This window comes from Prunus avium, chromosome 2, assembly GCF_965620075.1.
Source record: "Prunus avium chromosome 2, drPruAviu1.hap1.1, whole genome shotgun sequence".
Classification (NCBI taxonomy): domain Eukaryota; kingdom Viridiplantae; phylum Streptophyta; class Magnoliopsida; order Rosales; family Rosaceae; genus Prunus; species Prunus avium.
The window spans coordinates 4,037,986-4,055,309 of NC_142285.1; the positions used below are offsets into that span (position 1 = coordinate 4,037,986).

Genomic DNA, 17,324 nt, shown 5'->3' on the forward strand with positions numbered 1-17,324 from the left:
CTCGTCCTGCCTAGGGCGCCACGTCCTTGGCGGCTTGGTGCTGGCAACTTTTGCCGCCGATGGGACAATTGGAGTGGATGGTGGCCCGTCTGTAGCCGCCATTTTCTTTTGGCGCTTGGAAACTTCGGCCTCGGTCGTCCGTATTCTGGCCTGCTGAACGTGTCTCTGCATTCTCCTCAGCTGGGTTTTTGTCAGCGGTTCGGCCCTGCCCCCAGGCCGTGCATGGTACCAGCGGTCATCCCGTATGACCAGTGGTTTGAAAGTTTTTACTGGCCTAGGGGCGGCATCGTCCTTGGGGCCCATCAAGGTACCGGGGGTTTGTGCCCCCAGTCGGTCGAAAACCGTCCTGCTGGCAGGCTGATGGTCGTACTGACCGCTAAATTTCTTCATGGTTGGTTGGGGTGGCTCGGCGGCTTTCCTCTTGTTCTCCTGCGGCCTGGGCTAACCGATCTCATATTTGCATCGCTCGCAAAGCAACGGCTCTAATTCGGCCAATGGCTCCTTTCCCTTCGCCGGCCGACGAATTTCCCTATATGCGGCTCGGAGTTGGGCGTTGACCATGTTGATGATAGGTGGGGGGAACGACTTGGAATCAACCTGCATGGCCGCCTTCTCCGGAAACTAGAGCTTCTTTTCGTGTATCATTTTCTGGATGACGTCTCGCGGGACAACGCAGTTGTTGGTGTTGTGAGACTAAGAACTGTGGTATTTGCAAAACGTTTTCCCTTTGAGCTCGTCGGGCTTCGGAATTTTATGGCCGAAAGATAATTTGACCTTTTTCTCGGCCAATAACAGATCAAAGATAGCCTCGGCCCTCGTTAAGTCGAAAGTGTACGCCTTTGTCTCCTGCGTCGCGAACTTGGCGTCGGGAATTTATGTGCGGCTTTTGTCGGTTTTAACAAGTCCTTTGCAAACGAAGGGTTTGTCTATGCTGACTTCGGCCGAACTCATCTCTACTTCGTCGCCCTCGGCCACCGCGGGGCCGTCTGCTTCGGTGTAGCTGACAATGGGATTTCTGTAGTAAGTCCCTTTTGAAGCCGTCTTCTTCTGCATCTCTTCCTTCAACAAGGATGCATATCTGTCCACCTTGTTGGTCAAGTCATGCATGTCTCGGAATTCGAGTCCCTGGAATTTCTTCCGGTACTCGAATTCAAGCCCTTCTTCGGCCATCTTGACAAATTCCCTCTCTGGTAGGTTCGTCCCGCACCAGTTCCTGCACCAGGTAATCACGAGGTGATTCGTCTGACGCCTGGCTCATTCTAGCTAGCTCGGCGACTGTTATCTCCCGGTTGGTCTGATAGAAATGTTCGTGGAATATTCTTTCCATGTCAGGCAAATCCCTCACCGAATTCACTGGAAGGTTTATGAACCATGAGAAAGCCGCGCCGATCAAGGAGTGAACAATCAAACGGAGCTTTTGGGCGTCCGAATCGGCCTCTCCACACTGGGCCGTGAAACGGCCTACGTGTTCGGTGGAGGAGGTCTGCCCGTCTCCTGAGAACAGCATGAATTCTGGTAATCGATAGTTCCGGGGAAGAGGGATTCGGTCGATTTCTGGCATGGACTCGGCCGTACGATCCGTCGCCTCTGAGCTAAGCCGTCCTCGATCATTCACCGGACGTCTTCGAGTCGGAGCCCTTGAAGTGGCGCTTCCTGCTGGACCGCACACGGCCGTGGGGCCTGTTGCACATCGTTCTGCGGCCTCGTTTGTTGGGCCACTAGGACAGGGGACTCGGCCGGTATGACCGAGCTAGTTGACGCCAGATGAGCGCCATGGGTTTGGCCAAGGTTCGTGTACGTTGCCACTGGAATGGCCGAACCGTAGTGAAGGTGAGAGCCCGGCCGAAACAACGACACCTGTAATGGTGGTGAGACGGTCGGATTGCTCTGACCGTACTATTATGATGAAACAGCGGTCGCGTTGCTTGGGTCAGGATAAGTCTGGACGGCCGCAGTGTGAACTGGGCCGAGTGGATAGATCACGGGATGCGCGAGGCTGCCGTGCCCTAGCGATACGGCCAAAGCGTGGAGCGGTCCGTGCACTGTCTCTGCCTAGTAGGTTGGTCCGGGATTTGCCCAAGTGGGTTGGGACTGCCCCCAGCTGTTTGTCGGCGGCAAAGAATGCTGGCCGTAACCTGACGCTTGGGTGCGGCCAGAGATGCCGAGGCTACTGTTTTCGCCGTAAGGCTCGATCCTTTCGCGCTCTTGGCCTCTCTGTCCGGCTCTGGGAGGCGTCGCGGGCGAGGTTGCAAGCATCCTCTCCTGAAAAAGCATTCGCAATTCTGAGGAGAATCTGTCCATTGCGGCCATGAAGGATGTTTCTATCCTGTAGGCCTGCTTGGACATCATGTCACATCCCGGATCGGCTCTGCCGTAGCACGATATTGTCCGCTTTGGGCCCCCCCTCTCTGGCCCTCACGGTTTTGTTTCTGGGAGCTCACGACCAACTTCCCAGTGGGTCACCCATCCTGGGATTGTTCTCGCCCCCAACTCGCTTAACTTCGGAGTTCCTACAACTCCGAAGCCAGTGAGCTCCCAAAAGGCCTCGTGCTATATGGATGCGGGTGTGTACATATAAGGCACATCACTCACTCTCCATTGGTTGATGTGGGATCTCACACATCAGCTACTCCACTACTGCCTGTTCTTGCATGGACTCGGCCGTACAATCCGTCGTTACTGGAACGCTGGCTGTGATTGGCGGGGTGGACTCAGGAGACTTAGAAGTCATTTCGACTGCTTTGTTTTTTAGCTTTGCTTGTGCCCTGGTTTCCACCATAAGTTTTTGACAAGTGTCCCACCGAGCGTGCCAAAAGTGTCTACTGCGCAAATCTCACGGCCTGGAGTTCCGGGCCGAGGGGATATGCATTGACACGCGGCTTCCTGCTTCTGGATGCGGTGCGGTTGTGCGCGGGCATGCCAGCACGGTCTACCGTGCGTCGAGATGTTGATGTGGATGGAAATGGTTGAGTGGTGTGCCTGTTTGAACTTGTCTTCTGATCAAACGATTGTAGCTGAGAGAGGAAGTAATCTCGGCTGTCAGGTTCACGGCCTGAGCTACAAGGCCGTTTAGTGGTGGTGTTGATGGTGGGTTTCGGGCGGTGCTCCGGCGCGCTGCTCAGTGAGCGGCGGTCGTATGATATATGAGGTGAATGAGCGAATAACAAGGATGGTGCTCCGGCACCTTGAAAATCAAGGGTCGTATGATATATTGATGAATGGATTTTCCTTACAGTCTAACACTACTCCTAGGAAAGCAAGTAAAGATATTGAAAGTGCATTACAGGAAAATATAAGTTGCTCCGTGGGAGACTTTGGTTTGGTGTTTGAACCCTTTGAATGTAGTCTTGAGCCTTGTATTTATAGGAAGAGTTCTTGGAGGAGTAATCGAGGCTAAAAATCTGCATGGTGGAGCCTGACTAGCGCAAGTGGGTAGTCCAATCGACATTTGGGATCGTGAAGTATGGTGGTGTGGCCCCATAAATCCTGGTGAATCTTGGCCGCCGCCCTGATCGTGGGTTCTGCGCTTCTGGCCGTGGAGACGCATTTATTGCTCTGATAGCTAGTCACCTAATCTGTCAAGCTGCAAGAACCCTTGTGAGAATGTCTGCGTCTAATCACTCTGTTTTCTGTCACCAAATCCTGACTTCAGTCACTTCCCACCTTCCCTTGTGCATTAAATGCTTATTCGTGGCCAGTGGGTTTGCTGCAATAAACAGAGGCATTGCTTCGTTAAATGAAGCGTGGGACCCTGCTGTCACGGGATGATCTGACTTTAATACCTTTGGCCGTGATTTTATTCGGCCTCGGCCTCGGCCTATAGTCAAGGCTGAGATGATCGTGCCTTAGCAACTTTTCTTCTGTTTTCGGAAAGGCCAACTGTCTTGGCGAAACGCGACGTTTTGGCTTCACAAGCGAGCGCTAGGGCTGAGAAAAGGGGCTCCTTCGGTCAATCCATGGCCGTGATTTATTAGGCACAAACACACTGTAGACGTTGCCGTTTAAGAGTAAGAGGCAGGAAGTGAAAGGTTTATCCAATGAGTGGTAGGGGTGGGCATCGGGACCGGAAAACCGGAACACCGAACCAAACTGGTGAAAAAAAATCGGTTGAACAAAAAAGTCAACAAATCGGACCGAAACTGGACCAAATCGGTTCCGATTCCAATTTTACACCACACCACACCGGACCAAACCGGACCGGTCATATATATATATTTTTTTATTTTTACAAATTGTTAAAATATAATGTCATATTTTAAATGTTATCATCACTATTTTTCCAAGTTCAACTTCAAAAAATTTCTAAATGTATGAATTGGATTATTTGTTAATTTTTAAGCCAAAAAAATAAGTTATTTATTATAATTTTTTAATTAAAATTAATAATAAATTAATAATCCGGTTCAAAATCGAAACTAGTCAAAATCGAATCGGTCGGTTTTTGAAATTTTTTTTGGCCAAATCGGACCGAACCGGACCAGTTAAATAGTACCAATTCCGATTCCGATTTGAAGTGAGAACCGGACTGCGCCCACCCCTAATGAGTGGGTTGTTGGAGTCCAGATCTTCTGTCCCTCTCTTTCTTGTACCCACTTGTCCCCTATCTAATTCTTTGACACCTCTCTATTCACTGAACTCTTTTTTTGTTTTTTGTTAATCAAACTTAACTCTTAATACACAGCGTTAACTTTTAATAATTAAGCATAAAAAAATTGAAAATTAAACAAAAAAAACCAACATCCATCAAACTCCCACCCACCCAACACCGTCAGCCTACCCACCCTGCCAACAGCAATACCTTCTTCACCTCGTCGGTGACAACACCATCTCCACCTAGACGGCGAGAACACCGCCTCCTCCTACCTCTCTCTTTCTCTTTCGGTCTTGAAGATAATCTCATATCTGGATCTAATTCAGCGAAGCTCATCATTCAATCCCTTGCAATTGAAATGATGGATCGATCTATAACAGGTATTTTGCACACAAAAATCTTAAACAAAACCACCCCAAATGAATACAGATTTTGCACAAAGGGATGGATGCCTCTGTCTGTTGGGCCCAATGCTCATCCAGATTTAAAGCTTTCTTCAAGAAATAGAAAAACAGATAGAGAGAGGGAGATAAGAGACTTTGAGGAGGAGCAAGGTGGAGATGGTACTACCGTCGGCTAAGTGGGATGGCTATGGGCCGTCGGTTTGGATGGGGACGGGGGTTTCTGGTGTTGGGTTGTCTTTATTTTTTTTTCCTTGTCAAAGTTATGAATCTTCTATATATATATAAAGTAAAAGGTATAGAATGGTAAAACATTCAAAATATCAGAAAATGTCATTGGTTAATGCAAACATCAAGAATTGAAATTATTAATAAATGAGAATAATATGGTAAATTTACAGTTTTTCATATTTAAAAAAATTAAAATTAAAACAAAAATTAAATAATTAATCCTATTTTTATGGAACACAACTACCCATTATCGTTTTTAATTCTAAAATATCGACTCACTTTTCTTTTCCTCGTGCATTAAGAAGGTATCTCGCAGAAATTCATTAATATAAAACTGGTAACAAAAATATCCTTAAAATCCAAGTTAATTATTTGAAAATTCCTTCGCAAGTTTCAGAGGAAATTGGGTTGGTGGAGATGTGTGTTGTTACTGCCTGCCTTTTGTTTCCCAGCATGTTTTGATATTCATAGTGAAATTATATATAGGATTAACTACACTTTAGTTCCTACAGGTTTAGTGCCAGTATCGAAATGGGCCCAAAGATTTCATTTAAGTCAATATCTTACCCAACATTTCGAATCCTAACCAATTGACACCCGCCGTTACATTGACCGTCAAAGTCAGACGTTAAATGCTGACGTGGCAGGCGTGGGACCCATCTCATACCCAAACAGCAGTTAGACAGAGACGACACGAAGGGCAATTTCGGCCAAAAAAAATACCAACGTTCGCCTTCTCTCTCCAAGGCACGCGTTCCAAGGCGATGCCTCGATTACCCAAACTTGGAAAAATCAAAGAAATCAAAAACTGAGTTTTGTTCGTGTATTGAGAGAGACATAGAGGAGAGACGAGGGTTTGTTCGTGTTTTGGAGAGCAAATATTTGAAATTGACTGCAAAAAGAGAGGAAAAAAGTTGAGAGGAAACTGACGAAGAAGATTCGATTGGCTGGCCGGAATGGATGAAGAGGTGCCGATGTGTTGGTGCGGAAAGGCTGCTACAATTCGAACGTCGTGGACAGATTCGAATCCTGGGAGGCGATTTTCCATGTGTGCAGCAAAGGTACGTGAGACTAACGAGGGTTTGAAGGGTTGTCAATTCTGGGCATGGTTTGATCCGGCCATGTGTGAACGGTCAAAGGTAGTGATTCCTGGGCTTCTAAAATCGCGGAATAGGCTGGAGAAAGCAGTGGCGAAGGCAAGACAAAGAGAAAAGGTTGTTTGGGTGTTTGTGGTGGCTTCGTGGGTTCTATTGGCAAGCATCATTTTGGGAGGGATGTGTGGATGTGGAGTGAACAAAAAGAGGAGCTTGGAATTAGCTTCTGCCATTTAATGAATTGTTTGTGGGTTATGTTTGTGATTCCGTGATTCTGTAAGTTTGTAAGTCTTGGGTTGTTAGTAGCATTTTGTAATGGTTTAATTGTTATGTACATGTTTAGGGTTTTAGGGTTAAGGGTTATGGGGTTTAGCTTAAGGGTTATGGGGTTTAGCTTAAGGGCTTAATCAGAAACTGCCATGTAACTTGATGAAGTGAATGGAATGGCAAATTTTGTACAGAATTACATTGAAAAGAAGTGAATGGCCATCATAAAGAGTATGCAAATGAAGTGATTGGCCATCTAAATCTGTGTGGTAGTGAAATAATGCAAAGGAATGCCAAAAATATAAAGAGAAGTTAGAATGAATCTTATAGCCAGATATGGCAAAAACAATGTAGGAGAGAAGTCACCTTATGCAAAAGAATGGCAAAAACAAAGTAGCAGGGAAGTTAGAAAAAGAATGGACCTAGAACAATAAAGTGAATGGCCAAAATAACGAAGTACAATGCCAACCCAAAAACTCAGAAAATTATGCATTCAAATTGGGCTCAAAATAGCCAGATAATAACATTGCATATCGTACATATTTCATGTCCATTCAATATGATTCCAAAATGGCAGTTTCAGTGGATGTATTTGCATTCACAGTGGTTGAGGCTTATGTGAATGCCATTACATCCATAAAAAAAAGTCAGTACTTAAGTTACACAGGACCAATTTATCAAAAACGAAAAGCTCCTAATCACAAACTGCCAGTCTAACAAAAAAAGGCGAGTCATCAAATTCCTGTAACAGTGAGCTTCAATCTACAACATTTGATCCTGCAGTTGAAATAGAAGTTGATGGACGAGGACATGAAGTTGAGGCCGGTTGTGCTTCAGAAGTGGCACGTCCTTTCTTACTTGGTTTTGGCTGCAAAATGTTTAGGATGTTAACCTTTTATTTGGATATTTACGAAAATTGATAATAACCATCATAAAGACAAGTTACTTACCAGAGGCTTCCCTTTTTGCACACGCCTAGGAGGCTTGGATCCTTGCTTTAGGGTGCTTGGACCAGCAGCTGGAGTGGATGCGGCAGATGGATCAATAGTGCTCTACAACAAAAAAATGCTTGTTAGTTAGCAACAAAAGCTTAGGGTTAGTGTCAGTATAATCCCTGCACTCAGGATGAAGTTACTATACCTGGGTATTTTCAGTACCCCTCTTCCTCTTAGTTGCAGGTTTGGGTTTGGGAGGAAGATTCCTATGACAAGTCCTCTTATTGTGCCCCTTTTTACCACATTGGCCACATTTGACAGAGTCCTGTGTGTTGGGAATGCGAGACGATGAAGTTTCAGCTTGGTTGCTTGACGCTCTCATCTTCATTTTCCTCTTCTGCTCTCCCTCTTCCTTGTGTCTACATTTTCTTGGCCTTCCAGGCTGTTTAGAGTAAGACAGAGGAAGACATGGCGGAAAGTCACTCTTAGCCCACATATCCATCCCATTCATAGGCAGTATGAGATTATCATATGTCTTCAAGTAAGTTGATGTGAAATAGCATCCCTCCACAAAATCCATGACATTCACACCCCCTTTATAATTTATGGCTGCAATAGCATGAACACAAGGCCATCCCTGCAAATCCCAAGCTCTGCATGAACATGTCCTCAAATCCAAGTCCACAATATATTGTGCATGGCCACCAGCTGCCACTTGGAATTTACCTCCACCTGACCACATTGCCACACAAGCACCTGCCTTGGCTTTATTTCCCTCCACCTTCTTAAATATTCTTGGGCAGATAGGCTTGTTCCATTTCAGCATTTTTTCCCTTCTTCCTTGTATTCTCCTCATCAGCTTACATCTAATATACTCAAACATTGACAGAATTGGTCTATCCCTACATTCCAATATGGTAGCATTGAAAGACTCGCACAGATTATTCAACAACATGTCACACTTCAAATGAGTGTTGAAGTGTGACTTGGACCAATGCCTTGGAGGTTTATCTGGAGTGGTTAGCCAACCATATGCATCCTTGGACAGGTTTTTCAGGTCTTCCATGGCCTTTGTAAAGTGGGGGACAGTTGTTGCATATGATGCTTCCGAAAACTTGTCTCTCAGGCTTTTTGCTTTGAATAATAGCCTATAGTTGGAAAACAAGTGTCTTGCACAGAACCTGTGGTCACAATTAGGGACCACTTGCTCAAAAGCAGGCAGTAAACCTTTTTGTTTGTCGGATATAAAGGTGAAGCCAAATTGATTTACAATTTCACAATCCTTCACCAATAGCTCCAGAAACCAAATCCAAGATTCCTTGCACTCTGATTCCACAACTGCATAAGCAATCACCCAGGTTTCATTGTTGGCGTCTATACCCACAGCAGTTAACAGTTGCCCTGCATAAACACTCTTCAAAAAGCACCCATCTAAACCAATAATAGGCATGCACCCACATTTGAATCCTTCCTTAGCAGCCCCTAAACAAACATACAACCTTTGAAACAAAGGTTGTCCCAACTGTTGTTGGAAATCACACTTAACCATTGCTGTGGTTCCTGGGTTACTCTTCCTTAATTCCTCACAATAATCCCAAATTCTTGAATATTGTTCATTGAAACTGCCCTCAATCAGCTTTAGTGCCTTATCCTTTGCCCTATACACTTGTTGTCTTGACACCCCTGTATTATAATCCTGCTCAACAGTCTGCTTGAATGACCTGATTGGCCACTGGGGATTGGACTTCAAAGTCTCAGCATATTTCTTGCTTATCCATGTTGACTTCATAGTAGGATTCTCCCATACCTGTGTACATGTGTGCTCACCTACATATGTCTTCACTTGCAATGTGTTCTCGTGTTGCATTTTGGAAGCATATATCATCCACCCACAATCTGGGTCTCCACAAACCGCCTTCAGCTTCAAAGCCTTATTCCTAATAAACACTACATCCCTATTATGCAAAATCGAGTATTCTCTGACAGCTGCCCTAAACACCTTACAATCAGTAAACAACATGCCAATCTCAAACTTTGGATCCGCCATCTCAGTTGCAGGATTGAACTCTGGCCAATTCTTATCAACTTCCTCGTCAGAATTATACTTGGCATAATCCCTGCACTCAGAATCTTCAGAATCCAATTCAACATCTGTAGGCCAATCAGGAGCGGCCTCCTTCTCAGTTTCTTTAACCCCTGTCCATTCACTTTGGTCATCCACCCATTCATTAAAAAAAACATCATCTTCATCTGCATCTTCATCTTCACTAAAATTCTTGGGAATCATATATTCTGAGTCCTCACTATTAGAAGCATCATCATCATCATCATCTTCAAACTCTGCAGCATTTTCCAATCTTCTTCCACTTCTCAACATCATGGAATGCCTTTTGGACTGGGTCTAGAGGCCATCAACCCTTCCTTCCACAGCTTTGTCTTTATGGTGAATGGTTTTTTGTCCTCCTCAAACGGCCGCATCTTTTTTTACCAAAAGCACGCTTCAACCTATGAGACATGTATTGATCCTCGCCTTTGCCTTTATCAAAACAACCATGAGTTGGCTTTTCTTGGACCTGGTCAGAATTCTCCTCATTATTCACAGTGGCAGTTTCTTTGCCTTGTTTAGAAGCTTCATCAGTGAACCCATCTTTAGTCAACCCTACTTCATTCAATGCTTTGCCTTGTCCACCTGCTTGTTCTGTGAACCCTTCTTCATTCAATTCTTTGCCTTGTCCACCTGCTGGTTCAGTCAACCCTTCTTCATTCAACTCTTTGCCTTCTCCACCTGCTTCTTGATTCAACCCTTCTTCATTCAACTCTTCTATTACAACACTTGTTTTTTTCACATTTTGCACCAGGGATACTCCCCCACCCACTGGAACAATGGCACCATAATTGTCATCAAGCTCTTCAATGACTACCCCAGTGTTGGTCCCAACATCATCATCCAAATTTATAAATATGTTTGAACCCACTTGACTGTAAAACTGCTCTTGACTGCATGCGAAGACATGTTCTAGAAATATATTTATCAACCTAGTGTCTGGCACAAAGACTAGCATGTCTAAGACATCTGCATCCTCACTTAGCTTAACTAGGCCACCATCAAAATTATCACCTGGAATACTGTACCAGTAGTTAATCCTGCCGTCGTGCCCTAACTCCTTTACCATCGCATCTATCTCAGTCATTGACATTCTATCCTTATCACAATAATCGAACCAATCAACAGACCCATTCACATAATAGTTACCTCTTATTTCACCATTGTGGTACATCTGAATAGAAAATCCTGCCTCATCCCCTGCAATTCGAAAGCCACACATGAATTTTAGCAAACAAAAATACATGTAAGCCTATTTACAAATACACACATACAAATACAAATACAATACAAATACAAATACAAACAGACACATACGCACACACATATACAAATACAAACTTTCTATGTCAGTACACACATAGACAAAAGGTAAGATTCCCAGTGGTTGAAGGACCACATACAAAAGCCAAAGTTTACTTCCGTTAACCACCTACCATTCACACCATATTCCATTTACCAATTAAATAGACACAGTGATACCGACACCTAACTCGAAACTCACAATCCAATATAAAAGCCAAACTTTCACTCCACACCAAACTCGAAACTGAGACTCTCTATTTGAAAGTTTCACTCTGAAACATCAGCTGCCAAGAACCTTACACAACAGTAAGCCATACGTACCGTAGAAAGGTTCTCCATATCCTTTCGGGCGAACTTCCCAACTCATATTCTTCAGATCTCTCGTCTTCACTCCGTTTTTCCTCTTTTTTTGCAGTCAATTTCAAATATTTGCTCTCCAAAACACGAACAAACCCTCTTCTCTCCACTATGTCTCTCTCAATACACGAACAAAACTCAGTTTCTGAGTTTCTTTGATTTTTCCAAGTCTGGGTAATCGAGGCATCGCCTTGGAACGCATGCCTTGGAGAGAGAAGGCGAACGTTGGTTTTTTTTTTGGCCGAAATTGCCCTTCGTGTTGTCTCTGTCTAACTGCTGTTTGGGTATGAGATGGGTCCCACGCCTGCCACGTCAGCATTTAACGTCTGACTTTGACGGTCAATGTAACGGCGGGTGTCAATTGGTTAGGATTCGAAATGTTGGGTAAGATATTGACTTAAATGAAATCTTAGGGCCCATTTTGATACTGGCACTAAACCTGTAGGGACTAAAGTGTAGTTAATCCTTATATATATAATATATTTTCTTTAAAGTTGATAAATCAAGAAAATTTGCTACAAAAACTTGGGCATGGCATGCATATATGCTTCAGCTGATGTTCAGGGAAATATTTAGGTTTAGCTTTTAAATATTCTAAAACCATCTTTTAGAAAAGGGTAGCAGGATCCCCTTCGCTTGAAGAAATATTTGACACTTGAGTTGGGTTAGTTTTCTATCTATATGGAACCAAAAAGTGATATTTCTTTGTTAGAGGTATCAATGAGGAGAATACGTCAAGTATCCCCTCACTTTTATTTTCCTTGTTATAGAGGGCTAGTATTTATACCAGCCTTCCTCGTTAGTTAAGGTTAATGAGGTATATATTCTTTCTTATCATTCTTTATTGTTGAACGACAATTCATTAATAAATTTGGTAACCCATATCCTTAAAATCCACTTTAATTATTTGAAAATTCCTTCACAATGTAAATGTGTGTTAGGCAATGTTGACCAATACAACGTGGCAGCTCAAGTTCGATCGATATTATCATACATTAGAGTAGTTTAGAATATTGAATCTTCAAAAATACAAAAAGATCCTTGAAATTTTTTATTTTTGGTAAAAAGATTCCTTGAAATTGGGTTGGTAGAGAGATGTGTGTTGTTACGTGCTACCTAGGTTTGCTTTTAAATATTCTAAAACCATCTTTTTAAACATGGCATCACCTTCTCTTGAAGTAATGCTCGTTATACATTTTCTCCTCGTCTCTTTTTATATATAGCTAACACAAACTCATCCTTTAGCTCTTCTACATAGCGAACGTGACATACTCATTCACTTCCTCTAAGTAATTCTCAGTTCATATATTGTCCCTTTTGTGGTTATAATTAATTATATCATTCAAGCTTCTCGCAAGAGTTCACCAGCTGAAACATTGCATTGGAGAGCTAGGTAAGTCTTGAAATAGTTGTTTGCCTTCACACTTCAGCACAACGCAAGTGATTCGCTTGACACTTTACTTGGAAATCTCATGTTCGTGACCTTTGTAATATTCTTTCTGTATTTTTGGGGATTAAGGGCCTGTTTACTTTTTTTGGTTTCATGCCTATAAGTTTTCTTGCTTTTCTTCTTCCAAACCTACTTAGCATTATTTTGTCCTATTTCTGTATTATTTATTATCTCACAGCACAAATATATATATCTTTGTTTCATCTATATATTTCTGGCTTTATGTCTGCAGTCTTTCAAGGTAGTTGTTGCATGGCGTTAGTGAGATAATGAGCATTCGGATTACGGATAGTGCTATAAATTGCTGCTAACTCAAGGTTGGTTTTTCTTAGAAATTTTTAATTTTCTTTATCGACTACCTCTTGGCACACACTCATGCGTTCACCAATTTACTTTTGTTTCTTCTTCTTATTTGTTTTTTATAATTGTGATGGAGAACCTTTTAGAGTAAACATACATTAGTTTATGCATTAAAAAACAAGAAAACAAATGAAAAAAACAAAAGAATGAAGTTGTTCAGCAAAATTACATAACCAGGGATATTTGAAGGGTTTTTAATGTTTCACTATTTGTGGTCTCTTCCTTTATATATAGATTTCATTTTATGATCATACACCCATTTTATTAGATTGCTTTCTTAATTAAATAAACTTTTTAAGTTAGAAAACTGTTGAAGTTAGCTCAAGTGGTGAGGGAATGCAAGGTAATGACAAAGAATTAGGATAGGTGTAGGTTCAATACCCTCTAACATAGCCAGAAAAAGAAATAATGATTAAAAAAAAGGAATGTTATTTTCTAGAATTTTGAATGCTTCACCCAAAAAATGTGTTAATTTTAAGTTAGTATATATCCATGTTTTCATTTTTAGCAAGTACCTACCATTTTTTGAAATTGTTACACGTAGGGTTCATTTTAAATGACAATGTGGCACACATAGGGTCCACTTAAAAAAAAAAAATGAAGCAGAATAAAATATTAATAAAACATTTGAAAATTCAACTTAAGATTAAAAAAAAGATTCTTAAACCAAAAAATTAAACTTAATAAAATAAATACTTATGGTCCGCTTGATAATGATTTCAGTTTTTTGTTTTTATTAGTTTTCACTTTTCATTTAAAAAAAATTAAAACTACAAAACTTGTTTGGTAACCAACTTTAGTTTTAAAAATTAAATTGAAAATTGTTTAAAAGTTGTTTGATAACTTATTTCAGTTTTATTTGGAATTTGGAAATGAAATTTTTTTGGGGTCAAATTGTGAAAATATGAGATCATATATAATGAAAGTCCATGTTTCAAATATGATCTTAGTCGGGAGGTCCCAAATACGGAGTTTGGTGACTTAAGTGCAATGCATGTGTGGTGTTGTTAATTGGTAAAAGAGAAACGAGAGAGAAAAAAAACTATCCTTATCTCTCTTAGGGGTCGTTTGGTACGGCAGACTGTCATGGACAGGACTGAATTCTGGGACTGTCTTGGATTAGCTCGGATTGGCTTAAGCTGGATTAAGTACTGACCTACGTTTGGTGCTATGTCGGACTAAGAAGCTGGATTATAAAAATAGTGAAAACCTATGTTTGGTGCTGTGTCGGACTAAAAAAATAAATATTTAATTAAAAATTTTAACCTAAAAATAAATAATTAAAATTCTAATATTTATTTTTTTGTCAATTCATTATTTCATTAAACCACAAACAACAAGGAAAGAACGGAATAAATTCTAATATTTAATTAGTGTTGTCCCTTGCGTTATCAAGTAAAGAGCAAGAGGACCCAGCAAGCAGCAGCATTCATTTTCTTCTTCTTTTCTCTCTCTCTCTCTCTCTTCTTTCTGATCTCATTTTCTTCTTTTATTTTCTTCCTCTTTCTTTCCTTCTTTCTTATCTCTGTTTCTGGTTTAATTATTTCTAGCTTTTTCTTTTTGGAACTTCTGCGAATTGGAACTGCTTTTCTCTTCTTTGTTTTGGGGTTTCATTATTCTCTTTTTCTGGTTCTTCTCTTTTACCAATTCCCTACCTAAACCCTTTCTAATTCGTGTTTTTCTCTTGTGTACAAACAGAGATGGCGAAGAGAGATGGTTCTGGGTTTTGCAGCTGGCTGGGGTGGCGAAAAGAGATGGTTCTTCTTCGGGTGGCTTGGGCTTCTCGGTGCTGGGTCTGTGCATGGCTTGCGGGTGGGTCTATATTTGAATATAGGATTTGTTTTGAGGGAGAACAAATCCCGGGGAGAAGGGGGAGTGCTGGGCGTTGGGTTCTACCATAGAACGTCGATTGGGTCTGTGGTGGCTTGGTTTTGATTCAAGCCGTAAGGACATCCAGCCAGACTAGCGAGTTCTAAATAGCGATGGTGCTATTTTGCGAACCGCTTTTGGGGCTCACTCTATTAGACATGCGAGTACAGATATTTTTTTCACTATTGGACTATATAGTCTCATTTAAGCTAATCTCCTCTCTTACCAAACATGGGTTTTAAGTGTTATCCAGTCCAGTGAGCATAGTGAGGCATAGCAAACATACCCTTAGTGAATTAGCAGTAAATTAGAGAGAAAATTAGTCAAGTGAGCAACGTTTTCGAGGACAAAGCACTGGTCATGTGCCGGTTATTGATTTGAACTTTGTGATATTATTTGTCTGCTTTGCAGTGAGCTGAATGAAACTATGAGGAATTAATTGGATTTGAAACTCGGATATAGGTTTTAAAATGATGGATTCGACTGGAATTTGAGCGGGGTAGTGTTTGTCACCAAAATAGGTGTCGTCTTAAATTTATATAAATAATCGCAAGTGCATAAATCGAATGTAATGTAGACATGTAAGAATGAGGTCATACAAACAAGAACTGCACGAAGAAGATAGAAAGCTAATCCAACCCGAATTAATTCAATTACTAACCTAGTTCCATCCAAGGATGATTTGTTGGTTGAAAAGACAATTAAATAAAGCATAAAAAAAAATTATGGGAATGACAATAAACTAAGGTATTAGAATCCACACCACACTATTCCATAAAACTCTAATTATTTACCTATCAATTCCCATAGAGTAGCAATCTAGAAATCAATTTACTACTTTCTCAAGATATATCAATTAAGCCTCCAATTTAATAAATCTTTTGTAAATCCCCCCTTCATTTATTAGTATAAATTCTAAGCATCACATGTAAAAACAATTATTTAACTATAAAGGATCAAAGTTTCCTAAGTATCCTAAGTGAAAAAGGTTATTTGAATGACAAGAGATCAAAGAAATTTGTATACTAAAAATATAAAACCAAGGATGTATTAATAAATTAATCCAAAACTCTTAACTACCATAAATATATGATAAAAGCGGTGAAGAGAAAGTTAATTTATTAATCATGTGAAGCCAAAGTTATTAACATTGAAGAATATAATTAGGAAATAAAAGAAAAAATATGATAAATTAATTTTATAATGGTGTTTCATCATTAACAGAATTTAACTAGACATAAATAAAATAATAAACTACAGCAAAAGATAAAAACTAAAGTAGAAAGGAAAAATTAAAAACTGCATCATAAACCAAGATTATAAATTTACGTTCGATTTGTTGAAACATTCTTCACAACTGGTTCCGTTCGATTTGTTGACCAAAACCAAAAATTAAGTGAAAAAACCCAAACCACTGATTCTGTTTGGTCGGTTTGGCAGTCTATCGATGTAAATTGCAGCCCTAGGTGAAATGGGATATGAGGGCGACAACTAGGGTGAGATAGAGGGTGGGGGCCGCGTCTGGAAGTTAGATTGGGGGAGGGGCTGTTTGGCCTCGTCGCCTAGCGTGGGTTCGGGGTGCCCCTTGAGGTTGACGATGTCCTTTTAGAAGAGATGAAAAAACAAGGTTTTGTTTGTTTGTTTTTAAAATATTTTTTTTCTTATTTTTAAATTCTTCTTTAAGAACAATCAAGGTAGATGACCCTTGGGGGCTTTAGGTTGCTTTGCCTGGGCCTTACTACACACACATACCTGTATGGATTAATCACAAACCCAATAATACATGATCTACTCATAAGACAAATAGAGTGTTCAAGATTTAAGGACTAGTATGCATTATTGCGACTTAATATTCTTATTTGACATAGAAGTACAACTTCCACGAAAGAACTATTAATTGATCGCGTTTAGTAAATTCACCATCTATAGAGCAGATGCATACTTTTCTTAGTGTCTCTACATTAATGACTAAAGAACAGTCGTCCTCCTAATTAAACAAACATAAGATGCCCCAGTTTTTATGGATTATCAATACTCAGTTAACAATCCTATGGCTATGAACTACATTGACTATGAGGATGAGAGAGAAAGATCTCATGAATCTAATTAACTTTTTTACTTTCTCTCTATTTCATTTTCATTCGACTATTGTTTAAGCATATAATTATTTATTGGAATATTTCTATCAATAATGATCTGGCCATTAATTTAATATAATTACTAAGTAAATATAGGTAATATCCATAAATGATTAGGTTTTATAGGATATTTCCCACACAATATATAATGGAACAGTATTATAGGTGGCCCTTTGAGTTGGGCTTGACTAAGCATCTACTGATCGATTGTTTATTGAGCTC

At 40.8% G+C, this 17,324-nt stretch overlaps 3 protein-coding genes and 1 long non-coding RNA gene across 4 annotated transcripts; 2 read left to right on the forward strand and 2 right to left on the reverse strand.

Annotated features, from left to right (window-relative positions):
* Window positions 1-6,179: 6,179 nt before the first annotated feature.
* Window positions 6,180-6,554, forward strand: LOC148296288 (uncharacterized). Its single transcript, XM_088248465.1, has one exon. The coding sequence runs from the start codon at window positions 6,180-6,182 to the stop codon at window positions 6,552-6,554; it is 375 nt and encodes a 124-aa protein (XP_088104591.1).
* A 787-nt stretch (window positions 6,555-7,341) lies between these two features.
* LOC148296289 (uncharacterized) lies at window positions 7,342-7,907 on the reverse strand. The gene is made up of 3 exons (XM_088248467.1): window positions 7,725-7,907; window positions 7,535-7,636; window positions 7,342-7,452 (listed from the first exon to the last, which is right to left on the reverse strand). Exons 1-3 carry the CDS (start codon window positions 7,905-7,907, stop codon window positions 7,342-7,344), a joined length of 396 nt encoding a protein of 131 aa, XP_088104593.1.
* A 31-nt stretch (window positions 7,908-7,938) lies between these two features.
* On the reverse strand, window positions 7,939-9,896 carry LOC110744622 (uncharacterized). Its single transcript, XM_021944608.2, has 2 exons — window positions 8,003-9,896; window positions 7,939-7,961 (listed from the first exon to the last, which is right to left on the reverse strand). Exons 1-2 carry the CDS (start codon window positions 9,894-9,896, stop codon window positions 7,939-7,941), a joined length of 1,917 nt encoding a protein of 638 aa, XP_021800300.2.
* Window positions 9,897-12,540: 2,644 nt separating this feature from the next.
* Window positions 12,541-16,465, forward strand: LOC148296290 (uncharacterized). Its single transcript, XR_015833981.1, has 3 exons — window positions 12,541-12,678; window positions 12,968-13,052; window positions 15,376-16,465. It is a non-coding gene; the product is annotated as an uncharacterized LOC148296290 (long non-coding RNA).
* The last annotated feature ends 859 nt before the right edge of the window (window positions 16,466-17,324 follow it).

Bases quoted from the DNA above. Each gene is read 5' to 3' on its own strand.
- LOC148296288 (XM_088248465.1), top strand. From the start codon at position 6,180: ATGGATGAAGAGGTGCCGATGTGTTGGTGCGGAAAGGCTGCTACAATT.
- LOC148296289 (XM_088248467.1), bottom strand. From the start codon at position 7,907: ATGAAGATGAGAGCGTCAAGCAACCAAGCTGAAACTTCATCGTCTCGC. The intron at 7,637-7,724 runs GTATAGTAACTT...TTTTTGTTGTAG, and splicing joins GGGGTACTGAAAATACCCAG to AGCACTATTGATCCATCTGC. The intron at 7,453-7,534 runs GTAAGTAACTTG...AACATTTTGCAG, and splicing joins TGCAAAAAGGGAAGCCTCTG to CCAAAACCAAGTAAGAAAGG.
- LOC110744622 (XM_021944608.2), bottom strand. From the start codon at position 9,896: ATGTTGAGAAGTGGAAGAAGATTGGAAAATGCTGCAGAGTTTGAAGAT. The intron at 7,962-8,002 runs GTGACTTTCCGC...TACTCTAAACAG, and splicing joins GATGGATATGTGGGCTAAGA to CCTGGAAGGCCAAGAAAATG.